The sequence below is a fragment of the Cucurbita maxima genome, unplaced genomic scaffold (assembly GCF_002738345.1).
Source record: "Cucurbita maxima cultivar Rimu unplaced genomic scaffold, Cmax_1.0 Cma_Scf00004, whole genome shotgun sequence".
In the NCBI taxonomy this organism is placed as follows: domain Eukaryota; kingdom Viridiplantae; phylum Streptophyta; class Magnoliopsida; order Cucurbitales; family Cucurbitaceae; genus Cucurbita; species Cucurbita maxima.
In genome coordinates, this window is record NW_019272020.1 from 793,533 (window position 1) to 816,022 (window position 22,490).

Sequence of the window (22,490 nt, forward strand, 5' to 3'; positions counted from 1 at the left end):
TGTAGAAGCTAAAATAAACCATCAGCCATAGAAGGTAGAAATTTTAAAAATTTAACACATTATTTATGATCCATAGTTCTTGAAAGTTTTCAATTCTAAGCATAATTTAGTTTCTTTTTTTCTCTCATGGCTCCCTACCTACTGTCATCAATGGCTGGGTTATGGTTTCTGTAACTGTATTTCTGGGTAGCAAATATGTAGATAAAGAAGTTGATGAAGCTCAAGATTGAAAGCAGCCAGTAGAAGAGATTCAAATGGTTCCGATTAATGTTATTTCCAATCAACCAACCTCCATTTCTCGTAATCCCTTTCGTAGCACTGTTCACAGTCTTCACAATTATGGTGCTCAAGAAGTAGCCCATGCCCATCGAACTCCAAAGGAAGCAAGTGGAGACAGATTTTAGGGCTTTTGGCGCCTCGGAGTAGAAGAATTCGAGAAGCCCTACGTATGCAAAGAGATCTGCGATTCCGAATATGAAGAATTGAAATGATAGCCAGAACGTGCTGATTGGCAATGGCTGCAAAACAGGGGTTGCATCCAACATGTTGTGGTCTCTCGCAACGCCTTTACGCTTCACTTCCACTAGTGCCGCGACGGCCATGGAGATGATGGACAGAACCAATCCAACACCTACTCGTTGCAAGGGGGTGATTCCTGTGGGGATGCCTGTGAGTTTTCGAGCAAAGGGGACAAGAATCTTGTCGTAGATTGGGGCCATGAGGATGAGAAAGAAGACTGGGATGATGGTGAGTGACGGCGGAGGGATGTTGAAGGAGGGTGTGAGTTTTGTGTCCATGGTGAGGCCCTGTTGGATGGAGAAGGTTTGGAGCTGGGCAAAGCAGAGGCTCATATTCACTGTGCAACAGAAAATTGGTATCATGCTGAGAATTACTTTGGCATTCTCTACTTGGGTCACTGTGCATAGTTTCCAAGGGCTTGAAGCTTCGGGAATTTCAACTTGCCTACAAGGTGTTTGTTGAATTGCCGCTTTGTCTAGAAACCTGTATATTCGAGCTATCATGGTATTCAATGCTTATGGGGCTGTCAAAGTAGAAAGTTTAAACAGAGTTTCATGTACAAAACCTAAAAATGTTTCTATGAGGCAGAAAGTCTTCTTCCATAACAGCCTCTTTGTCCCTTTCAATCTCATAAAGATCTGCAGGGTCTTCGGGAAGGACAAGATTTCTATTACGAGTGGCTGCAACATAGACCTAAAAACAACATTTATTTGGACAGAAGTAACAATATATTTGCCTCCAACTCTGTATTCTGCTTGTCTCACGGACATACCTGTAAAACTTGGACGATTGCATTAGACCCAGAAATAATGTGCATTCTGTACCGTGGCAATCCGGCAACAAACATGACCATGCCGAACAAGATGGCTGCAGAAGATACCCCGAAACCCCAGTCCCAACCTTTGTCGTCTTGGATCCACACAACAAGAGTTAAACTAGCAGCTATACCGAGGGACGATCCTAGCAACAGTTGATTGAAGAAGCTGGATATTTGCATCGCCTCTTTGGGGTCTTTTTCATCAAATTGATCAGCTCCATGCGGTGGTAAGGCAGCCTTAATGCCTGCATTCCCAATAGCTAATGCATATAGAGGAACATAGAGGAGGGCAGCGTTTCCTCCTCCAACTGTCTCGCAGTGGGATTGTTTATCAAATATATTGCAAAGTGGTGGCTTGAGCTTCGGGTAGTGAGCTTGTATCATGAGCAATATTAGCGCCTAAAATAGCAGTAACAGTGTTTAGCATATGGCAATCGGTAGGGGCAGCAAAGTAAAGCCAGTAAAGTTGGGCTGACCAGAAACTCAAGACAGCCAGAAATTATGACAGTTTTGACTCTGCCCAAGCATGTGTCTGCGAGAACAGCCATTGGAATAGAGAGAATGTAACATGTTCCCATGTAATTCGTCAGTTGGTTGGCCGCATCCGCTAGTTCCAAGTGCATCACAGTATTGAAATACGTAGTCAAGTTCACTGCAAGCGCGAAGTTTGCCATTTGATCGAAACCATATGTCACTGCAACAAAAAAACCCAATGAGCATACAAGGGTGCATGTGGTTATGTAGCCTGCTAAAGAGCGCGTTCGGTGATCTCTATGAGATCCCACCTCGATTGGAAAGAGGAACAAAACATTCTTTAAAATGGTGTAAAAACCTCTTTATAATAGACACGTTTTAAAACTTTGAGGGAAGTCTGAAAGGGAAAGCTCAAATAAGACAATATGTGCGGCTAGCGTTGAGCTTGGGCTGTTACACTTTGGCTCACTACATCTAAAAACCTTGATGAGCAAATGATTTCGTACCTAGTGTGAGCAAAGAAGATTTAGTTCCTCCATGTTTTTGTTTGAAAGCTGATCTTCCCTTCCAGTCCACTTTTCCTTCAACTACCTCAAGCATCTCCTCCATAGAAATGAACTAGCAGATAAACCTCGCAACTCACGAGATCAGCTGAAGGACTAACCTCGTTGATTGGAACTTAATTGGAGCTCAAATGAAGAACATCAAACATACTATTGGAACCGGCCAGGATCCTCCACTGCTGTCATGAACTGATAGCTTTCGGTTTCTTGTTGCATGGTAAGAATAGTGTGACCTCTGATAGCGTGTTCATGACTGCATGCCTCTGCTTCACTATTATATCCGTTATCGACCTTAGAGAATCCTTACAGTTGTGTTATGATAGTGAGTTATTCCATTCATAGAAATATGTGATTAACTTTTTTTCCAAAGGATATAGTCTCGTAGAAAAGTTGATTTTGTTTAAAAAGTTTGTACACACACTTTGTATCTTAATCATTTATTATATTAGTGTTAATCACCTTATTCAAATCTAGAAATTATTGGAGCTAATACAATGTGCTTATGCCGATGAATGTATGAGAGAACAAATCATGGTTTCGTCCTGTGTATCTAAAGCATCGGGTAAGAAAATATAGATAGAAACGAATATGAGCATTAGGAAAAGGGCAATAAATTCTGGTTGGCCCGAATGACAATTTAAAAGATTGGGACTAAGCAATAAGTCATCTTAGTGCTTTCTTTATACTCGTGTACATAAATACACTTGTGTTACACATTTTATTCAAAAGCATCTATTCTATTATTCATGTACATCCAATAAACTTTACACTTGTATCTAAGACATTTTATTCTCGAGCATCGACCTAAAATGGGTGGGATATTATTTAGTGGATAGGCAGGAATTTAACAAAACATTTCCCTTGAACGAAAAGGGATGGTCCTAATCCTACTTGTAATTATCATTTAGCAGCAAAGCCCTTGTCGTCTAACAAGAACAACTGTGATGAATACAACAAGAACATGGCTATAACTAAATGTTTCTGACAATCAACATGAAAAAATGGCTATAAAGCTAAAAAGATGTACAATGTAGGACGAGAGAGAAAAGAACACATGAATTCTATGCAAAAAAAAATGCTCCACTTTTGTTTATAGTTTGTAGAAGGGATACCCGACCAAGGACCGATCAGTAGTTCAGCAACGAGTACTTGATGCGCAAAACTATCTTTCCCTTGTCGACCCCGAGCTTAGCCCCTGTAACCAACCAATGACCTGGAATATCCTGAGGTCCCTTGGACATTTCTGTCAAGTCTACAACTTTTGAGAGTTTTCCAACATTGGCTGAACTGTCTTCCTTTTTATTATCTTGAGATGTTCTTGTTTTGGAAGATGATGAGGCACCATCAGATCTCATTGGAGTAGCAGGGGTGGAGGGGCTATGATCCCAGACTGATCGCCGAATCGTGCAGCCAGGTACCTTCGAGAAGAGAAGTTTTAAATATAGTACATTTTTGGCACCGAAGTCCCAAACACCGAGCTGCGCTCCAGTTACGATGTGAACACCAGACAAGTCTCCAATGTTGGCTTCTGTATACTCTATGTTAGACGAACACGACTCTCCACAATGGTATGATATTATCCACTTTGAGCATAAACTCTCATAGCTTTGCTTTGGGCTTCCCAAAAGGCCTCATACCAATGGAGTTAGTATTCCTCACTTATAAACCCATGATCATTCCCTAAATTAGCCGATGTGGGACTTTCATCATCCAACACCTCCCCTCGAACAAAGCACGCCTCCCCTTAATCGAGGCTCGACTCCTTTGGAGTCTTAGTCATTTTTGACTGCCTTCGTACCTTCGAGAAGGCTTGACTCCTTTTTTCTTTTTGGAGTCCTTTGTTCGACATTCGAGGATTTGCCAATCTATTGGCACGGCTAAGTTTAAGGCATGGCTCTGATACCATGTTAGACGAACACGACTCTCCACAATGGTATGATATTGTCCACTTTGAGCATAAGCTCTCATGGCTTTGCTTTGGGCTTCCCAAAAGGCCTCATACCAATGGAGTTAGTATTCCTCACTTATAAACCCATGATCATTCCCTAAATTAGCCGATGTGGGACTTTCATCATCCAACACTCTATAGGCGCTGTGCTTACATGTGAGAAGTTCTTCCACTTGATGGGTTCAAACCACCTGCTGTCCTGCTCCTCATGGCCATGCCATTTAAGGGCACCTATTGCAACATGCGAGTCCCAATGGGGTTGGAGAATTTTTGGCAGAGACACCAGATGTTGGAGATGGATAGCAAGTCGATTCTGCTTGCTGCCTTCAAGGTTGAGCCTAAGACCAGTGACAGGTATACGGCCAACTGTGATCTACTTCATCAGCAGAACATTAGATTTAACAAGGTCACACTTATTTTGAAGCCAGTAGACTAATGGAGATGGCGAATACCTGATCGGGGCTAATGTGAAGCTTCGGACCCATCAAGCTGAATTGATGTGATGGACAAAAGAGTTATTTTGTTTGCAGGTTAGTTTGTTCAGGAGCCCATGCTCTACCGATTTGAAAATCCAAAAAATACTGCAGATCCTCGATAGGGGGCTTGTCTTTGAGAATAACTGAGATTCAGATAATAAAATTTTGGAAAGAAAACCAACGTCTTCATATCAAGCAATACTAACTAAAGCCTACAAGATGCAATTTGTTGGATGAAAATTTTATAGTGTGCAGTAGCGTGGATGGAGAAGGAATCGATTTCAATGCAACCTTAAAGACACAGGGTCCCATGTGTAAGGCACAGCACGCTTGATATCCTCATGTAAGACTAAGTTTGAGCTTTTCAATGCAACCTTAAAGAGAGGAATGAAGTATCCAATCATAACAAGTGATTTTGTAGCTGCGGCATCAACTTGGCAAGAACCACTGAATTGAACATGGCATTAAAGCTTCCAAGTGGAATGTTTCCTGATATATGCGATGTCTGATTGAAGCATTCCACCTTCTGGAATTGCAGGCATCAATGTGATATATACAACATTTAAACTCAACTGACATTTGAATCCACAAGCATTCAGGAAGGGAAGTTCAAGAAGGGGCAAAAGGGGTCAATCATAAGCAAAAAGAAACAAGACCCAATTGAAAGAACAGCTGGGAATTCACCTTGTGGAAGCTGCAAACAGGGAGGTTTTCGGTTACCCTGGATTCTGAAGAACACTGAACATCATCAGGCACATTGGGAACCACAGGCCCATCAGAGAGAACAAGATCCCTGGTGTGGGTATCATTGAGGTGAACCAGCCTCGAGCCTGGTGTTCCCTTGCAGTAAAGAAGACGAATATCGGCGGTGACATCAAAACCACGCCCTAAAGCTTCGATGGACTTGCAAAGAGTAGTGGTCAAAGCGTCCATATGTAGAAAAGGTAAGAAGTGGGTCAGTTTCAAATAAACAAAACCTGGGTTTTGTGAGTTGTGGCCATTGAAGCAGCAAAATTGAGAACATTGGAAGCAACAGCAACCGGAGAAGAGACGGGATAGCTTCATTTTTATTTCCCCGACCATTCTAATTTTTGTTTTTAACCCTTCAAATTTCTTAATCATAAATGCATTTTTAAAAATTCAAATTCAAATAATTATCAACTACTGTCTTAATTATCTTTTATTAATGCTCAAATTCTAAAAGCTTTTATATAATGGTGAAGTATGACTTAATGACTTGTTAAAGATAATTATAAATAATTGATAAATTGATTTTGATGAATATTTTAATCACGTCATTAACTATAATTATATTAAAAAGAAAGGAAATTTTCTATTATAAATTAATTGAAATAATTTCAGCATGTTTGATTATTAACCAATAATTTTTAAAAATTAATTATAACGTACAACTAATTTCCTTTATTTAATATTTTATTCAACCACTTTATATTTATTATTTTTAAAATATTTATAAACTTTTAAAAATTGAAATAATATAAAAATTACTTTATTTCAAAATTTCAAAATACTGAACTTTTTAATAATATTTTTAAAATATTTTTTTAACTTTCAAAATCTCTTTTAATTTTTTTTTTAATTTAAAAAATACTATATTTAAATAATGCAATAAAATTTTAAAAGTAACGTTGACATATTTTATTCTTATAAAAAAAAAATAAAAAAATTTACTGGCACGTCAATATATGAACGGAAACCATCAAACGACACCTCATAAATGATCTTCAAATTTTTTGAAAATTGAGGAGTATTTTTTTAAAACAAAATACTAATGATTTTTTTTTTTTTTATTTAGTTTAAAATATTATTGAAAACTTTTGAAATTTTATAATTATTTTTATTAATTTAAGCTAATTAATTACCAAACATAATATTATTTACAGCGATGCATTATTATTTTAATTAATCGTAACAGAGTCTTACTACTCTTATTACGTATACATATTTAAATTACTTAATTAGGTGACATAAACTAATATAATTGATCATAAACGTATAGAACATGAGATTGTAAGAAATCCCCTGCCCTGGTTTTAGATTGCGCAGTTGGGTGCTCCATCTGGCTAATGGAATCCCACCACAACAAACTTAACGAACACCATTTCCCACCGGAGCATTGTTCGCTCACCGATCAACCTCAACTGTCCGCTTCACCGGTGCCCGAACTCTCCTCTGAGAATGCCCCCTCCGCCGTCAATTCATTACGCCGTCGGACCTCTGCTCGCCGCAGTATCACAGGCGAGATTCCCAGTTCAGATTCCTCTATCAGTTCCCTAACGAGTTCAATCGATGGAAAAAACCCAGAACTCGAGGGATCCGAGTCTTTATCCCTTCAAGTAAGCTCGTCGGCAGGTTCGTGTAGCGCAAACGAAGAGAATACAGAGGTGTCGACCATGACTACCGCGGAGATTAACTCGGACGGCGAATTGGGCGTATCGTATGTCATAAGAAAGTTGTTTGGGGTTTGGGAAGTTGTAATTGCCGTGGTCGGTCCAGCGGTATCTGCACGAGTTAAGGATTGCAAGTATCTTTGGAAGGTCGGACACCGCTGTGCGTGGGGTTTGATATGGTCGGCCTCTGTTTATATCATTTCATGTGCCCTCTTGGTTTCGGCGCTTATATTTAGTGCGTTTCTTATGAGGTTCATAGTTCAGGAGCCTGTAAAGATCAAAGAAGTAATAAACTTCGACTACACCAAACACAGCCCCGAGGCTCTGGTGCCAATCTTGCCTGATTCAAATCATCCTTCACAGGCTACGGGGAAGACCCAGTTGCGGGCTGTTCCCCTGCATCATCAATTTCATGTCATTGTCTCACTAACAATGCCAGAGTCTGAATACAATCGAAATCTTGGGGTTTTCCAGGTAAGACTTGACTCTCTTTCTGCTAGCGGTGACATTCTTGCAACCTCGAGGCATCCTTGCATGTTACAGTTTAAAAGTGAACCCCTTCGCCTTTTGCTGACTATCCTGAAGCTTGCGCCCCTTGTTATTGGGTATGTATCAGAGTCACAGACTCTGAACCTTGAGCTTAAAGGTTTCACCCAAGGAGATATACCGACTGCCTGTCTAAGGGTTACAATTGAACAGCGAGCAGAGTTCAATGATCGTGGTGCTGGCATACCCGAAATATATGATGCATCCATAATCATTGTATTCGAGCTTCCCCCGTTTAAAAGGATTGTATGGTGGTGGAGGAAGATTATCTATGTATGGGTTAGCATGGTATCGTTTATGATGCTGTTGCTTTTTACGCTGCTCTGTTTTAGTCCGATAAGCCTTCCTAGAATATGGGATGGATCTGCTGATGCAAGCTCCACCAGCAACGACATCTCGGTACAAGATTAGATTAGAACAGCCCCCTTATCCAAATGTTTGGTTGCTGATGCATAAACCAACAGATATGTTAGTTTTGACTCGTTACATATTGTCATCCACTTCACAGCCTTAAAATACATATGTTAGGAAGAAGTTTCTATACTCATTCCCTCATGACATCTCACAATCTACCTCCTTTGAGGGTCAACGTTCTCATTATCATACCATCCGATCTCTAACTCTGATATCATTTTGTAATGGTCCAAGCTCACTACTAACCGATATTGTCCGCTTTGATTCGTTACTTATGATCGTCTACAAGCTTTCTCTCTCCATAGTAAAAAGATGGAGGGAGTAAGTTATGCAGTGAGGACAGGGTTCATGTGAACATTCATGCAGCCATAAAAGTTTGGTCTTATTAAAATGTGGGATTCTTAGTTTTCCTCGAGAGTCCCGACATCAATCTACTAAAGCTAAAACTAAAACACCCAAATTTCTCTCCTTTCGCTCTCTATCTGCATAATCTTTGAAATACAAGAAAGAAAGCAAGAAAAATGGCGTTTTGTTGTTATATATAAGGCAAAAGCTCCTCAAGCCGAACCATTGCGCCCCTGTCCTTTGAGGAAAGACGCACTTTTGGTGATCTCTCGTAGAGGCTTGTCTGTAAACCTGATGGTATTGTAGACCAGAGCGCCCGCAATTGCCCCAAACGTGGGAGCTACCATGTATATCCATAACCCTTTGAACTGCCTTGATACTATAGCAGGCCCCAAGCTTCTTGCTGGATTCATGGACGCTCCTGTTATTGGCCTGAAAGACAGCATCTGAAATCAGATATGAAAGCCTAAGGATATGGGTTTGAAAATGATATTAAGATTCAATACCCTGAAAACATCACGTTGAGGAGCACCGTGGCGCCAACAGCAAGTCCAGCAAGTTCACCAATCTGTGGAAGGATCAGTAAACAAAATTATAGTGCAGTTTAGAGTTGGGAATTGGAGTAAATCATAAAGAGAAGATGAACTAACGGCTCTATTGTCAGTGGCAACACCAGACACCACGAACATGAGGTAAAATGTGATTATGAATTCAATCACAAAGGTCTGCAAATATGAGTCACTTGGGAGAGTCCCTGAAAAATGGTCCTGTTCTCCGTTGAATATTAGCCTCAGTGTTCCACTTGCCAATGTTGATCCAAGAACTTGAGCTATCACATAAGCTGGCAGCTGCAACAAAATCCAATTGTTTTGGAATCAGCTTTGGAGAACAGGGGATTTGTAACAAGCACAAGAATTTCTCACCAAAAATGGAAAAGGCTTGGGCTTTTCTTGTTTTAGAAGTTAATTGTATCGTGGGGTTCAAGAATTTTACCAAATCATGATCAAGCTTACCTGTTTCCATGGAAATCGCTTGGTAGTGGCAAAGGCTATGGTGACAGCAGGGTTAAAATGAGCACCGGAGATATGCCCAACAGAATAAACCATCACCATTACCGCCAAGCCCCAAACAATTGCAATCCCTGGGAAAGTGATGACTTTGTCTTTGCTCAAATTCACAACCACCGACGCCCCGCCGGCAAATATCAAGAAATACGTCCCCACAATCTCTGCAATCAACTATTTCCACACCAGAAACAAAAAAAAAAAAAATCTCAGCCATTGAATCACAAATCAAAGGAGTGAGATGGGTTTTGGCGTAATCTGAGAGAGAAGAAAGGGAAAGACCTTTTGAATGAAAGGAACAGAGATCCAGTCGGCTTCTTGTCTGCTGGTGACGGCAGTGGATTCATCCTTGATGTTGAAAGAAACAGCGTGGTGTCCATTGGTTGATCCAGAAACCTCAGCCATGGATATGATCGAATAGAGGAAGAAGCAAGCAGAGAAGAGGGGAAGAACAGAGGTAAGACAGCGCCAGATTGTGCAAAGACTTACAGAATTGTGGCAAAACCCAGATGAACATGTACAATTTATAGAACCCAAAAAGGCTGAGACCAGAAGAGAGAGGAATTGATATCCATCATTGATCGCTGCCTCAACTACCCGCCGGACATACAGACAAATGTGAATGCATCTTTTTTCTGGGATCAAACTTGGGGTCACTTCCAAGTTTCTACTCAATTTTTACCTCATTGGATTCACTATCTTAGTCACTTAGTCGTGCTAGATCTGACAAGATTATGCAAAAATTCCATTTTTAGACCCAATAAATCATCCTTAATTTAGTTACTCTAATGAATGGACAGATCATATTTGTCTTTTATTACATACCATACTGTTTAATGTTTTAAATTTTTGCATAAAATCATAATTGAAATGAATAGATATAGAAAGATATAGTATAATAGGAATGAAACTAATAGACTAAAACTGATAATATTATTCAATGAAGTATGATTTTATTAATAGCACGTGGGAGGTTATATGGTTTTTTATTTTATTATTATCTTCATATTTAATTAATTAATTATATATTTTTTAATATTTGTAAATGCATCAAAGGGTATATTCAATATGACTTCACTGTTTGTCATTCATTACGTGGTTTTATTTATTATATGGATAATTTTATTTTTTCATTAATTTTTTTATTGCGCACATTTGAAAATTGAAGTCCCAATATCATTTGTTGGGTTATATAATAATAATTCTCACATAGTGATTGTAATTATTAGACTTTGGACTTTTGATTCATGAAGGGATAATACCTAATCAATGGTTTATTATACAGTTTTTATTTTCAAAATTTGATTTTTATAAAGTAATTTAATAAATATTGAAAGTGATTTTCAACATTTATTAAATTGGATCTAAATTACCTTTATAAAAAAAATGAAAAATAATAAAAACTTACCATTTTCAATGCGCATGCAAAATCCAACCTCCCACTCTCTTGACCATGATGGAGAATTTGGAATGCTTAATATTTGTTTTGAATTATTAATTAATTTTTAAAAAAAATATTTGATTAAGAGAGTTTATATAATTGATGGGGGGAAATTAATTAAATACTCAAATTTAAGAAATCTTGAAATTCTTTTTAAAATTTAAAATTACAAGAGAATATCTAATTCTTGGAAAAATAATAATATATTTTTTTGAAAATATAAGCAAGGGAAAATGTATAATTATAGGATAAGTGTTGGATGATGAAAGTCTCACATCGGCTAATTTAGGGAATGATCATGGGTTTATAAGTGAGGAATACTAACTCCATTTGTATGAGGCCTTTTGGGAAGCCCAAAGCAAAGCCATGAGAGCTTATGCTCAAAGTGGACAATATCATACCATTGTGGAGAGTCGTGTTCGTCTAACATGGTATCAGAGTCATGCCCTAAACTTAGCCATGCCAATAGATTGACAAATCCTTAAATGTCGAACAAAGGACTCCAAAAGGAGTCAAGCCTCCTCGAAGGTACGAAGGCAGTCAAAAATGACTAAGACTCCAAAGGAGTCAAGCCTCGATTAAGGGGAGGCGTGCTTTGTTCGAGGNAGGTGTTGGATGATGAAAGTCCCACATCGGTTAATTTAGGGAATGGTCATGGGTTTATAATCTAAGAATACACTCTCCATTGGTATGAGGCCTTTTGGGAAGCCCAAAGCAAAGCCATGAGAGCTTATGCTCAAAGTGGACAATATCATACCATTGTGGAGAGTCGTGTTCGTCTAACATGGTATCAGAGTCATGCCCTAAACTTAGCCATGCCAATAGATTGACAAATCCTTAAATGTCGAACAAAGGACTCCAAAAGGAGTCAAGCCTCCTCGAAGGTACGAAGGCAGTCAAAAATGACTAAGACTCCAAAGGAGTCGAGCCTCGATTAAGGGGAGGCGTGCTTTGTTCGAGGGGAGGTGTTGGATGATGAAAGTCTCACATCGGCTAATTTAGGGAATGATCATGGGTTTATAAGTGAGGAATACTAACTCCATTGGTATGAGGCCTTTTGGGAAGCGCAAAGCAAAGCCATGAGAGCTTATGCTCAAAGTGGACAATATCATACCATTGTGGAGAGTCGTGTTCGTCTAACATGATATCAGAGTCATGCCCTAAACTTAGCCAAACTTAGCCATGCCAATAGATTGGCAAATCCTTAAATGTCGAACAAAGGACTCCAAAAGGAGTCAAGCCTCCTCGAAGGTACGAAGGCAGTAAAAAATGACTAAGACTCCAAAGGAGTCGAGCCTCGATTAAGGGGAGGCGTGCTTTGTTCGAGGGGAGGTGTTGGATGATGAAAGTCTCACATCGGCTAATTTAGAGAATGATCATGGGTTTATAAGTGAGGAATACTAACTCCATTGCATGAGAGCTTATGGTCAAAGTGGACAATATCATATCATTGTGGAGAGTCGTGTTCGTCTAACAATAAGTACATTTTATTTGGGGGATTAATTCCTAATTTGCATGTTATAAATGATTAAACTTTGTGAACATATGTGTGATTGCTTTAGATGCGAGAAATTTACCATTTCTTTTATTGAATATGATACCGTTCACATGGAAGTTTCTCAATCTTTTATCGTGTGAAAAGGGAGATTTTGTGGAAAAAAGAAGAATAAAAAAGAAAAAGCCAAATTTTGACTTATTGTATTTAATTAATTTGGTAGTGGAAGACTCGGTCTGATGGGGTTCCCATGATTCATGGAGATGGATGAAATGCAATGTGCAACATCTTTGGGTCGTGCTACAACTTTCTAATCTCCATCACATTAGTTCAATTGCTATCATTTTTTCCTATTCAACCATGTTTCAATGGTAGGCTTACACACCTTAAAGTCCACTTTAAGCACTTTTCGATGGTTTTTGTTACTTTATAGGTTCGAGAAGGGGTGGGAGTCTTAAGCCCTTCAAGAGGTGGGTTACACCGTTTTAAGTTCAATTTAAGAAGCACTGTATTCGTGATTTGAGAGTCAAATGGTCACTTGGGCACATTTTAAGATAGTTTGAAGGTTTCAAGCATTTATTTTAAATTAAAGTTGGGATTAATGGAATCTCTGAATGCACACCTAAGCTACTGAGATTATCCATAGTTTTAGCCCATTGTAGTTTTTGACATAGTTTGAATAATATAGTTGAATGGTGTGTGTTTCAGCGAGAACAAGCAACAGATGCCGACTGAAGCTCAGGTCGGTGTACAACATCGCTAGCGTATGAGGACTTCAACTGAAGCTCTGGTAAAAGCTCTCCTTAAGAACCCCAGTGCCATCAAATCCAGATCACAGGCTCAACAACTCCATGCCCAGGTGCTCAAATTTCAAGCTTCATCTCTTTCCAACCTTTCCCTTGTTCTATCCCTCTACTCCCACATTAATCTTCTCGATGATTCACTCCGTCTTTTCAACACCCTTCACTTCCCTCCGCCTCTCGCCTGGAAGTCTATCATCCGTTGCTACACTTCTCATGGTCTTCCTCATCAGTCCTTGGCTTCTTTTATTGGAATGCTGGCCTCTGGGCTATACCCAGATCACAATGTCTTCCCTTCTGTTCTAAAATCTTGTGCATTGCTTATGGATTTGCGTTTGGGGGAGTCCGTTCATGGGTACATCTTAAGAGTAGGCTTGGATTTTGATTTGTATACTGGTAATGCGTTGATGAATATGTATTCGAAACTGCGATTTCTGCAGGAGTCTGGGAGGCAGAGACTTGGTACGGGCGAGGTGTTCGACGAAATGACTGAAAGGACACTAACTGGTAGAACTTCCTCTGCGTTAGTTGGTAGTGTGGGGAGTGACACTGAAGCATTTCATTATGATGTTTCTTGTGGAAGAAGGGAGTTTGAAACACACATTGTTGAAACAGACTGCAAACACAGCAAGAAATTTAGGGACTTGGAAGCCTGGAATCTTGGGCCACAAATCAAGGATATTTCTCATTCAAAAGGACGCCAAAGTGAGGATACCGTGAGAAAAATCTTTGAGATGATGCCTGAAAGGGATCTTGTCTCATGGAACACCATAATTGCTGGAAATGCCAGGAATGGTCTGTATGAAGAAACTTTAACGATGGTTAGAGGGATGGGTGATGCTAATTTGAAGCCTGATTCCTTCACTCTTTCTAGTGTGCTTCCACTTGTTGCAGAATATGCAGATATCAGTAGAGGAAAAGAGATTCATGGATGGGCTGTAAGACAGGGTTTTGATGCAGATGGATATGTTGCAAGCAGCTTAATTGATATGTATGCGAAGTGCACACGAGTATCGGATTCGTGTCGGGTATTTAGTATCTTGACTAAGCGTGATGGGATTTCATGGAACTCTATCATTGCAGGGTGTGTTCAGAATGGTCTATTTGATGAAGGTCTGAGATTTTTCCACCAAATGTTGATGGCTAAAATCAAGCCCAAGAGTTATTCCTTCTCAAGCATTATGCCAGCTTGCGCACACTTGACAACATTGCATCTGGGTAAGCAGCTCCATGGATACATCATAAGGAATGGCTTCGATGACAACATATTCATTGCAAGTTCGCTAATCGACATGTATGCAAAATGCGGTAACATTAGAACGGCCAGGCAGATTTATGACAGGATGAGATTACGAGACATGGTATCATGGACTGCCATGATTATGGGATATGCTTTTCACGGGCATGCTCTTGATGCTATTGACTTATTTGAACAAATGGAAACAGAAGGAATAAAGCCAAACTATGTGGCCTTCATGTCCGTATTAACTGCTTGTAGCCATGCTGGATTAGTTGATGAAGCTTGGAAGTACTTCAATAGCATGACACAAGATTTCGGGATTGTTCCAGGAGTGGAACACTACGCTGCTGTTTCAGACCTTCTTGGACGAGCTGGAAGGCTGGAGGAAGCTTATGACTTTATCTGTGGGATGCATATGGGGCCATCTGGGAGTATATGGTCGACATTGTTGTCTGCTTGTCGAGTCCACAAAAATGTCGACATGGCCGAAAAGGTTGCTAATAGAATTTTTGAAGTCGATCCAGAGAACACGGGAGCTTATGTATTACTAGCAAACATATATTCTGGTGCAAGGAGATGGAAAGAGGCCGCAAAATGGAGAGCCTCATTGAGGCGCACAGGCATTAGAAAGACACCAGCCTGCAGCTGGATTGAAGTTAAAAACAAAGTACATGCTTTCATGGCTGGAGATGAATCCCATCCATGTTATGAGGAAGTAAGAGAAGCCATGGAAGTCCTAATGGAGCTGATGAAAAGGGAGGGTTATGAGGCAGATACAAGTGAGGTTCATCATGATGTGGAAGAGGAGCAAAAGAAATACTTGCTTTGCCGCCATAGTGAGAGGCTTGCCATTGTGTTCGGTATCATCAACACGCCCGCCGGGACGACAATTCGTGTCACGAAGAACCTCCGCGTGTGTACCGACTGTCACACAGCAACAAAGTTCATTTCAAAGATAGTTGGGAGGGAGATTGTTGTGAGGGATAACAGTCGATTTCACCATTTCAAGAACGGAATGTGTTCCTGTGGAGATTACTGGTAACAGAGGTGGGAGATTTCCTTTATTGTTAGTCTAAAATTTATTTTTATTTAACTTGGAAAATAATAATAATTTTTATTAAAAAAGATGCAATATTATATATTTTCAAAATACAGATTATATATATATAATAGTTAAACAATAAACTACTAGTTTTAGATATTATTAAAAATATATATAGACTGAATTTAAATACTTGAATTATTTTAACCAATTTAATATCAGAAACCGAACTTTTAATTAGAGTCCAAATATTTTATGAAGTGGGTGTTCTTTTGGGCTTCGATGTTTTATAAAAACCTAAATTGCTGCAGCCGTTCGAGAGGGAAATTCATATTCTCTGCCTGGTTGCTTCTATTGCAATTCGCGAGCGAACATGCAGGTACCAACTACACTTGTAACCTCGTATTTATTGTCTATCATACTTCTTTATTCCGAATTTTACGTTGTGTTTCGATTTAGTTGGGCAGTAATTAGAGAGCCGGGCGACTGAGTCCAATTTGATTCTTTCGTTTCTATTTCCGCTGATTCAAGCCTAAGGAGATGATTTTATAATTTCACTTCCTGATCCTGTTCGTATTACTCAACCTTTTCGTTTTGTTCATCGGAGGCCTTCTCTGTTGCGATATTCCTGGATCCTTAATTTATGAGAGATAAGGAATTTTCTACTACTTTCTCACTGGGAATCACTCTCTCGAAGGAAAAAAGATCTACTTTTTTATTTGGGGGTTGCTTGTTTCTAGTTGCTATGCAGTTCGAGTTATATCTGTTAAGCACTGTCATAAGCCCTATTCTATTGTGGGTTGTTAGTTTATATTTGGGTGACCTATTCTCAAGGTCTTGCTAGTCTTGTTAGCTTATATTTAGATGACCTATTCTAGGCTTGTTAGTTTATATTTAGGTTTAGCAGAAGGCTATATAATGCCATTCTTTCTGCTATTGAAATCATTTAAGTTTTCTGTGCAAATTGTATGCCTTGAGTAAATTTAGTGTTGTGAGTACATTTGTTCCGCTTTCGGCGCACAACAAGTGGTATCAGAGCCTGGTTGTGGTATTTTGGGGTATTGTGAAAGCTTGGGCATCATCGACCATTAGACGTGCTCACAATCGTGGTTATTCTCTTGAAAATCAATTTTCAAGAATAGTGTTTTTGAGTTTCATCCAGATTAATTATTGCAAATGGCAGAACCATCACGACGTGGATCGAGAGTGTGGAGTTCCAATCTTGAAGTAGAGAAATTTGATGGAACCAATAATTTTGGTGTTTGGCGAGGCGAAGTTAGCGATTTGTTGGTCATGCAAGACCTCGATGTCTCTCTCCAAGAGGAAATGCCTGAAGACATGACAGAAGCAGAATGGACGAAATTAAATCGGCAAGCCTGTGGAATTATTCGATCCTGTCTTGGCAAGGATCAGAAATATCCATTTATGAAGGTTACCATGGCGAAAGAATTATGGGACAAGCTTGAAGCGAAATATATGAAGAAGAGTGTGGAAAATAAACTCTATTTGAAGAAGAAACTCTTCCGTTTTGATTACAAGGAAGGCATCTCAATGGCTGAGCATTTGGATGATTTTAACAAAATCATCACTGATTTGCTCAATCTTGATGTTAAGATTGATGACGAGGACAAGGCGTTGTTGTTATTAAACTCCTTGCCGGAATCCTACGAGTTTTTAGTAACGACCCTACTACATGGAATTACTGATATTGATTTTGAAGATGTTTCAAATGCCTTAATAAACAATGAGATGCGAAAGAAGGAAAAGGAGACGTATCAAAGCTCTAGCTCAAATGTTCTCACTGCTCATGGAAGGACTTCCAATTGGAAAAAGAACGAATGTGGAGAGTCTCGATTAAAGTCGAGAGGTAGATCTGATAATTGGAGAAAACTTGATAAAAATGAGTGTGCATATTGTCGACAGAAAGGCCATTGGAAAAAGGATTGTCCGATCTTAAAAGAGAAGGGGTCGAAGTCCAATGTGGTTAGAGATGACGACATTGATACGGATGATGCCTTGACAATCTCCCAATCAGTCAGCCAAACCAGTGAATGGATTCTTGATTCTGGGTGCTCCTATCATATGTGTCCCAACAAAGAGATGTTTTTGGACTTCAAGGAGTTCAATGGTGGAGTTGTCTATATGGGAAATGATAGTACTTGTAAGATAATGGGAATCGGCTCAGTACAAATCAAGATGTTTGATGGGGTTATACGAAAACTCAAAGATGTGAGGTATGTCCCTGACTTGAAGAAAAATTTGATTTCACTTGGCGTTTTGGATGCGAGTGGTTATCGCATCATTTTGGAAGGAGGGAATTTGAAAGTAGCTCGTGGAGCTTTGGTGGCAATTACAGGAACTAGAAGAGGTAGCATATACTACCTCAACGGAACCACAATAATTGGGCATGCTGCTGTGGCAAGTTCGAAAGAACAAGACATATCGAAATTATGGCACATGCGACTCGGGCATGCTGGTGAGAAGGCGCTTCAGACACTGGTGAACCAAGGAGTCCTTAAGGGTGCCACAACTGGAAGAATTGATTTCTGTGAACATTGTATATTTGGCAAACAAAAAAATGTGAAGTTTGGTACAGCTATACACCAAACAAAGGGCATTTTGGATTATGTTCACACTGATGTATGGGGTCCCACAAAGAATGTCTCATTGGGAGGAAAGAGGTGGTTCGTCACCTTTATTGATGACTACTCGAAGAGAGTTTGGATGTATCCCATGAGGCACAAAAACGAGGTTCTCCAAATCTTCCTAGAGTGGAAGAAAATGGTAGAGAATCAGACGGACAAGAAAATCAAAAGGCTGAGATCAGACAACGGGGGAGAATATACTTATGATCCATTCCTTAAAGTATGCCGAGATGAAGGGATCGTTCGACACTTCACTGTTCCTGGTAAGCCACAACAAAATGGAGTTGCTGAGAGAATGAACCAGACATTAATAGAGAAGGTTCGATGCATATTGTCTCAAGCAGGATTGAGTAAGGCATTTTGGGCTGAGGCTCTCAGTTATGCAGTTCACTTGGTGAATCGTTTACCTGTTTCTGGAAACGGTGGGAGAACTCCGCTTGAGGTATGGTCAGGTAGTCCTGTTAGTGATTATGATAAATTACATGTGTTTGGGTGTCCTGCTTATTATCATGTGACAGACTCAAAGCTGGATCCTAGAGCAAAAAAAGCCAAGTTTATGGGCTTTAGCAAAGGTGTGAAGGGCTATAGGTTATGGTGTCCAGAAACAAGTAAGATTGTTAATAGTCGAGATGTGACATTCGATGAGTCTGGAATGTTTTTGCAGAAAATTGAAAATAATGACGAGGCATTGAAGCAGGTGGAGAAGGTGGTGTTCTCTCCTGATGTGGTTGCTCCTACTGAAGAACCTATTGACCAGGTAAATAATAACTTTGATGTCTTAGAACAGAAAGAGCAAAGACTTGAGGAGCAAAGCCTTGTAAATGAAAGAGTGGAGGAACCTGAGTCAATCGCCAAGAATAGACCACGAAGGGTAATTCGAAAACCTGCAAGGTTTGATGATACGATAGCATATGCTTTCTCTTTGATTGATGGAGTTCCTAACAGTTACAAAGATGCTATTCAGAGCCCGGATAGCTTACACTGGCAAGAGGCTGTGAATCAGGAGATAGCATCATTGGAGATAAATCAAACTTGGGATTTGGTACAACTTCCAAAAGGTAAGAAGGAAATTGGTTGTAAATGGGTTTTTGCAAAAAAGGAAGACCCTTTTGGTATACGTTATAAGGCTCGACTTGTGGCTAAAGGCTACGCACAAAAGGAAGGTATTGATTACAATGAAATTTTCTCACCTGTGGTAAAACATTCTTCGATTCGAATTTTGTTGGCTTTGGTTGCTCAATTTAATCTTGAGCTTGCACAACTCGATGTAAAAACTGCTTTTTTGCATGGAGATTTGGAAGAAGAAATATATATGACGCAACCAGTTGGTTTCCGAGTAGTTGGACAGCAACATTTAGTATGCAGATTGAAGAAATCTTTGTATGGGCTGAAGCAATCCCCTCGCCAATGGTATAAAAGGTTTGATCATTTCATGGTAGAGCATATGTATACTNATAGTCAATTTGACCATTGTGTGTATTATCGATGTCTCGATGATGGATCGTTTATCTACTTGCTCTTATATGTTGATGATATGTTAATTGCTTCAAAGAGACAGGTGGAGATTGATAAACTCAAAGATGAGCTTTCTAAAACATTTGAAATGAAAGACTTAGGCAATGCGAAGAAAATACTTGGAATGGAGATAGAGCGAGATCGAAAAAAAGGTACAGTCTGGTTGACTCAGTCTCAATATCTACGCAAGGTATTGTCAAGATTTAGTTTGAATAATTCAACCAAACCTGTTAGTACTCCACTTGCTCCTCATTTCAAGCTTAGTGCTTCCATGTGTCCAAGTTCTGACGATGACAAAAGATATATGGAGAACATTCCTTATACAAATGCTGTTGGTGCGTTGATGTATGCTATGGTGTGTACTCGACCTGATCTTTCACACGCAGTAAGCATGGTGAGTCGTTATATGCATAATCCTGGTAAAGAGCATTGGCAGGCTGTAAAATGGATTCTTAGGTACATTCTTGGCACTATTGATGTTGGTATTAAGTTTCAAAAACAAGAAATGTTTAATCTTGACAATCGTGTAGCTGGTTTTGTGGATTCTGATTATGCTGGTGATTTGGATAAGCGACGATCCACCACGGGTTATTTATTTACTATGGCTGGTGGACCTGTTTGTTGGCGCTCAACATTGCAGTCTACTGTTGCATTGTCTACCACTGAAGCAGAGTATATGGCGGTAACGGAAGCTTTTAAAGAAGCTATTTGGATGCATGGTTTGATCAATGACTTGGGTATTTTGCAGGGACATATAGATGTATTTTGTGATAGCCAGAGCGCTATTTGCTTGTCAAAAAATCAAGTCCATCATGCTCGTACAAAACACATTGATGTCCGTTTTCACTTTATTCGAGAAATCATTAGCAAAGGGGATATTCGTTTACTAAAAATTGGAACTGCTGATAACCCTGCTGATATGTTGACAAAGGTGATCGCTCGTGAAAAGTTCTGCCATTGTTTGGATCTCATCAACGTCGGAAGGAAGGAGTAGTGTGTTGATGTGGGAGCAACCAAATTCACTATCAACTTGGAAATCTTATGACAAGGTGGAGATTGTTAAGCACTGTCATAAGCCCTATTCTATTGTGGGTTGTTAGTTTATATTTGGGTGACCTATTCTCAAGGTCTTGCTAGTCTTGTTAGCTTATATTTAGATGACCTATTCTAGGCTTGTTAGTTTATATTTAGGTTTAGCAGAAGGCTATATAATGCCATTCTTTCTGCTGTTGAAATCATTTAAGTTTTCTGTGCAAATTGTATGCCTTGAGTAAATTTAGTGTTGTGAGTACATTTGTTCCGCTTTCGGCGCACAACAATATCATTCTGCTGCAGCCTGCAAATGAGCTCTGCACGAAGCGAGTGACGATATTATGTTGAGTCTTGAATTACTATTGTGTTGGTTAGTGTAATATGTGGATGTCAAACCTCTTAATCAGTAATCCATCTTTGAAATTTGAGATTGATTGTGGATTCCTGTCACTGCTCGCTGGAGGTTGGTTTAGATGGACACGAGGCGCTAATGTTGGTTTTTGATTGGGATGCAGGCCAGTGATAGATTTAACATAAATTCCCAGCTTGAGCACCTTCAAGCGAAATATGTGGGAACTGGGCATGCGGACTTAAATAGATTGTTAGTTTTGTATTCCTTCTTGTGTGTTGATCTTATTATATTGCTTTGCATATTAGTTTTGATGTCTAAATTCAGATGTTGGTGTGTACAGTGAGTGGGCAGTAAACATTCAGCGAGATAGCTATGCATCTTATGTTGGACATTACCCCATTCTAGCATACTTCGCTATAGCCGAAAATGAATCTATTGGGAGGGAACGCTACAACTTCATGCAGGTCAATAACTTCTTCTTTCTTTATGATTATTACCCCTTTAACTTGCCTTCCTCCCATGAACATGAGAGTTTCAAGTCCTATTATATGATTTACGAGTAATTGCTCCATCCATGTATATGAATTGTTTGTTATCTTCACTTGAACCCCTCTGCGTGCTGTAATCTAAACTGGGTTTGTGCTGCTTTTGTGTTTCGAAATGTGGGGTTAAACCCATTATGTTTGTAACTAGCATTTCATTCTTAATGAGGGATAGCAAAACTTCATCATATATCCTCCTGGATATCATTTTGGACATAGTTAGATACCTAATGGGTTGTTTTTCTTCTTTTTCTTTTCCTCTTTGCAGAAAATGTTGTTACCCTGCGGCCTTCCTCCAGAAAGAGAAGATGATTGAGATTGTAATTATATAAGTAATTGAAGTTGTTAAGATTGCAAAAACGGTCAGTCATTGTAGGGTTGATGAATTTCTTGTTTATGAACCAACGATGGTAAGATTTTCTTGGATATTGAAATTTTCTGTATGATTTCAATATATGAGTCTTCTAATAGACTTCTAGATTTTAAAATGTGTCGGGAACGGACGAAGGCCAAACTCGAAAGCTCAGGTAAAGACGCTAGTGCTTTCGTTTTCTTGCCAACGTTGATCCTATTTGGCTTCTAGTACTTTCTATTCCTCTTTTCTATTCCTCTTAAATAAGGTAATAGCTGACTTCAGATTTTAAAATGTTCCCAATGGATTTTTTTAATTTTTTAAAAAATATTTAATAGTTTCTTAAGCTTTTCTCTGTGTTTGATATTTTGGTCTATTCCACAATTTTTATATTTTACCTACCTATTAGACAAAAAAAAAAAAAAAAAAAAAAAAAAAAAAAAAAAAAAAAAAAAAA

General features: G+C 39.2%; 5 protein-coding genes, 1 long non-coding RNA gene and 1 pseudogene across 10 annotated transcripts; 4 read left to right on the plus strand and 3 right to left on the minus strand.

The window, feature by feature from the left end:
- Nucleotides 1-9: 9 nt before the first annotated feature.
- Nucleotides 10-17,136, minus strand: LOC111478568 (protein NRT1/ PTR FAMILY 4.6-like). 2 transcript variants are annotated; one of them, XM_023122909.1, is made up of 6 exons: nucleotides 17,106-17,136; nucleotides 5,737-5,745; nucleotides 1,813-2,046; nucleotides 1,292-1,735; nucleotides 1,085-1,212; nucleotides 10-1,002 (listed from the first exon to the last, which is right to left on the minus strand). In XM_023122909.1, exons 3-6 carry the CDS (start codon nucleotides 2,008-2,010, stop codon nucleotides 135-137), a joined length of 1,638 nt encoding a protein of 545 aa, XP_022978677.1. In that variant the 5' UTR covers nucleotides 2,011-2,046; nucleotides 5,737-5,745; nucleotides 17,106-17,136; the 3' UTR covers nucleotides 10-134. The 2 variants fall into 2 exon arrangements, with proteins under 2 accessions (XP_022978677.1, XP_022978676.1); XM_023122908.1 differs by lacking the exons at nucleotides 5,737-5,745; nucleotides 17,106-17,136 and adding an exon at nucleotides 2,317-2,788 and having other exon boundaries at nucleotides 1,813-2,030.
- Nucleotides 2,470-3,116, plus strand: LOC111478648. Its single transcript, XR_002717526.1, has 2 exons — nucleotides 2,470-2,590; nucleotides 2,848-3,116. It is a non-coding gene; the product is annotated as an uncharacterized LOC111478648 (long non-coding RNA).
- LOC111478623 lies at nucleotides 4,951-5,925 on the minus strand (annotated as a pseudogene).
- On the plus strand, nucleotides 6,871-8,489 carry LOC111478586 (seipin-2-like). The gene has a single exon (XM_023122944.1). It carries the CDS (start codon nucleotides 6,885-6,887, stop codon nucleotides 8,163-8,165), a length of 1,281 nt encoding a protein of 426 aa, XP_022978712.1. The 5' UTR covers nucleotides 6,871-6,884; the 3' UTR covers nucleotides 8,166-8,489.
- LOC111478607 (aquaporin NIP1-1-like) lies at nucleotides 8,532-10,222 on the minus strand. Its single transcript, XM_023122974.1, has 5 exons — nucleotides 9,860-10,222; nucleotides 9,527-9,751; nucleotides 9,164-9,361; nucleotides 9,020-9,081; nucleotides 8,532-8,945 (listed from the first exon to the last, which is right to left on the minus strand). The coding sequence occupies exons 1-5, from the start codon at nucleotides 9,980-9,982 to the stop codon at nucleotides 8,726-8,728; spliced, it is 828 nt and encodes a 275-aa protein (XP_022978742.1). The 5' UTR covers nucleotides 9,983-10,222; the 3' UTR covers nucleotides 8,532-8,725.
- Nucleotides 12,795-22,130, plus strand: LOC111478561 (putative pentatricopeptide repeat-containing protein At3g23330). Of its 4 annotated transcripts, none has more exons than XM_023122888.1 (6): nucleotides 12,795-12,884; nucleotides 13,222-15,600; nucleotides 15,907-15,974; nucleotides 21,303-21,388; nucleotides 21,480-21,603; nucleotides 21,950-22,130. In XM_023122888.1, exon 2 carries the CDS (start codon nucleotides 13,280-13,282, stop codon nucleotides 15,593-15,595), a length of 2,316 nt encoding a protein of 771 aa, XP_022978656.1. In that variant the 5' UTR covers nucleotides 12,795-12,884; nucleotides 13,222-13,279; the 3' UTR covers nucleotides 15,596-15,600; nucleotides 15,907-15,974; nucleotides 21,303-21,388; nucleotides 21,480-21,603; nucleotides 21,950-22,130. The 4 variants fall into 4 exon arrangements, with proteins under 4 accessions (XP_022978656.1, XP_022978657.1, XP_022978655.1 ...); XM_023122889.1 differs by lacking the exon at nucleotides 12,795-12,884 and adding an exon at nucleotides 13,064-13,078; XM_023122887.1 differs by lacking the exon at nucleotides 12,795-12,884 and having other exon boundaries at nucleotides 13,123-15,600.
- On the plus strand, nucleotides 21,297-22,163 carry LOC111478643 (uncharacterized protein At4g14342). Its single transcript, XM_023123023.1, has 3 exons — nucleotides 21,297-21,388; nucleotides 21,480-21,603; nucleotides 21,950-22,163. Exons 1-3 carry the CDS (start codon nucleotides 21,297-21,299, stop codon nucleotides 21,995-21,997), a joined length of 264 nt encoding a protein of 87 aa, XP_022978791.1. The 3' UTR covers nucleotides 21,998-22,163.
- Nucleotides 22,164-22,490: the final 327 nt, after the last annotated feature.

Coding starts and splice junctions, on each gene's coding strand:
- LOC111478568 (XM_023122908.1), bottom strand. CDS start 2,419: ATGGAGGAGATGCTTGAGGTAGTTGAAGGAAAAGTGGACTGGAAGGGA. Junction 1,736..1,812: donor CTGGCTGTCTTGAGTTTCTG/GTCAGCCCAACT, acceptor CTGCTATTTTAG/GCGCTAATATTGCTCATGAT. Junction 1,003..1,084: donor CCTCATAGAAACATTTTTAG/GTTTTGTACATG, acceptor TCGAATATACAG/GTTTCTAGACAAAGCGGCAA.
- LOC111478586 (XM_023122944.1), top strand. CDS start 6,885: ATGGAATCCCACCACAACAAACTTAACGAACACCATTTCCCACCGGAG.
- LOC111478607 (XM_023122974.1), bottom strand. CDS start 9,982: ATGGCTGAGGTTTCTGGATCAACCAATGGACACCACGCTGTTTCTTTC. Junction 9,362..9,526: donor AGCGATTTCCATGGAAACAG/GTAAGCTTGATC, acceptor ATTTTGTTGCAG/CTGCCAGCTTATGTGATAGC. Junction 8,946..9,019: donor CTCAACGTGATGTTTTCAGG/GTATTGAATCTT, acceptor GCTGTCTTTCAG/GCCAATAACAGGAGCGTCCA.
- LOC111478561 (XM_023122888.1), top strand. CDS start 13,280: ATGAGGACTTCAACTGAAGCTCTGGTAAAAGCTCTCCTTAAGAACCCC.
- LOC111478643 (XM_023123023.1), top strand. CDS start 21,297: ATGCAGGCCAGTGATAGATTTAACATAAATTCCCAGCTTGAGCACCTT. Junction 21,389..21,479: donor CATGCGGACTTAAATAGATT/GTTAGTTTTGTA, acceptor TGGTGTGTACAG/TGAGTGGGCAGTAAACATTC. Junction 21,604..21,949: donor AACGCTACAACTTCATGCAG/GTCAATAACTTC, acceptor TCCTCTTTGCAG/AAAATGTTGTTACCCTGCGG.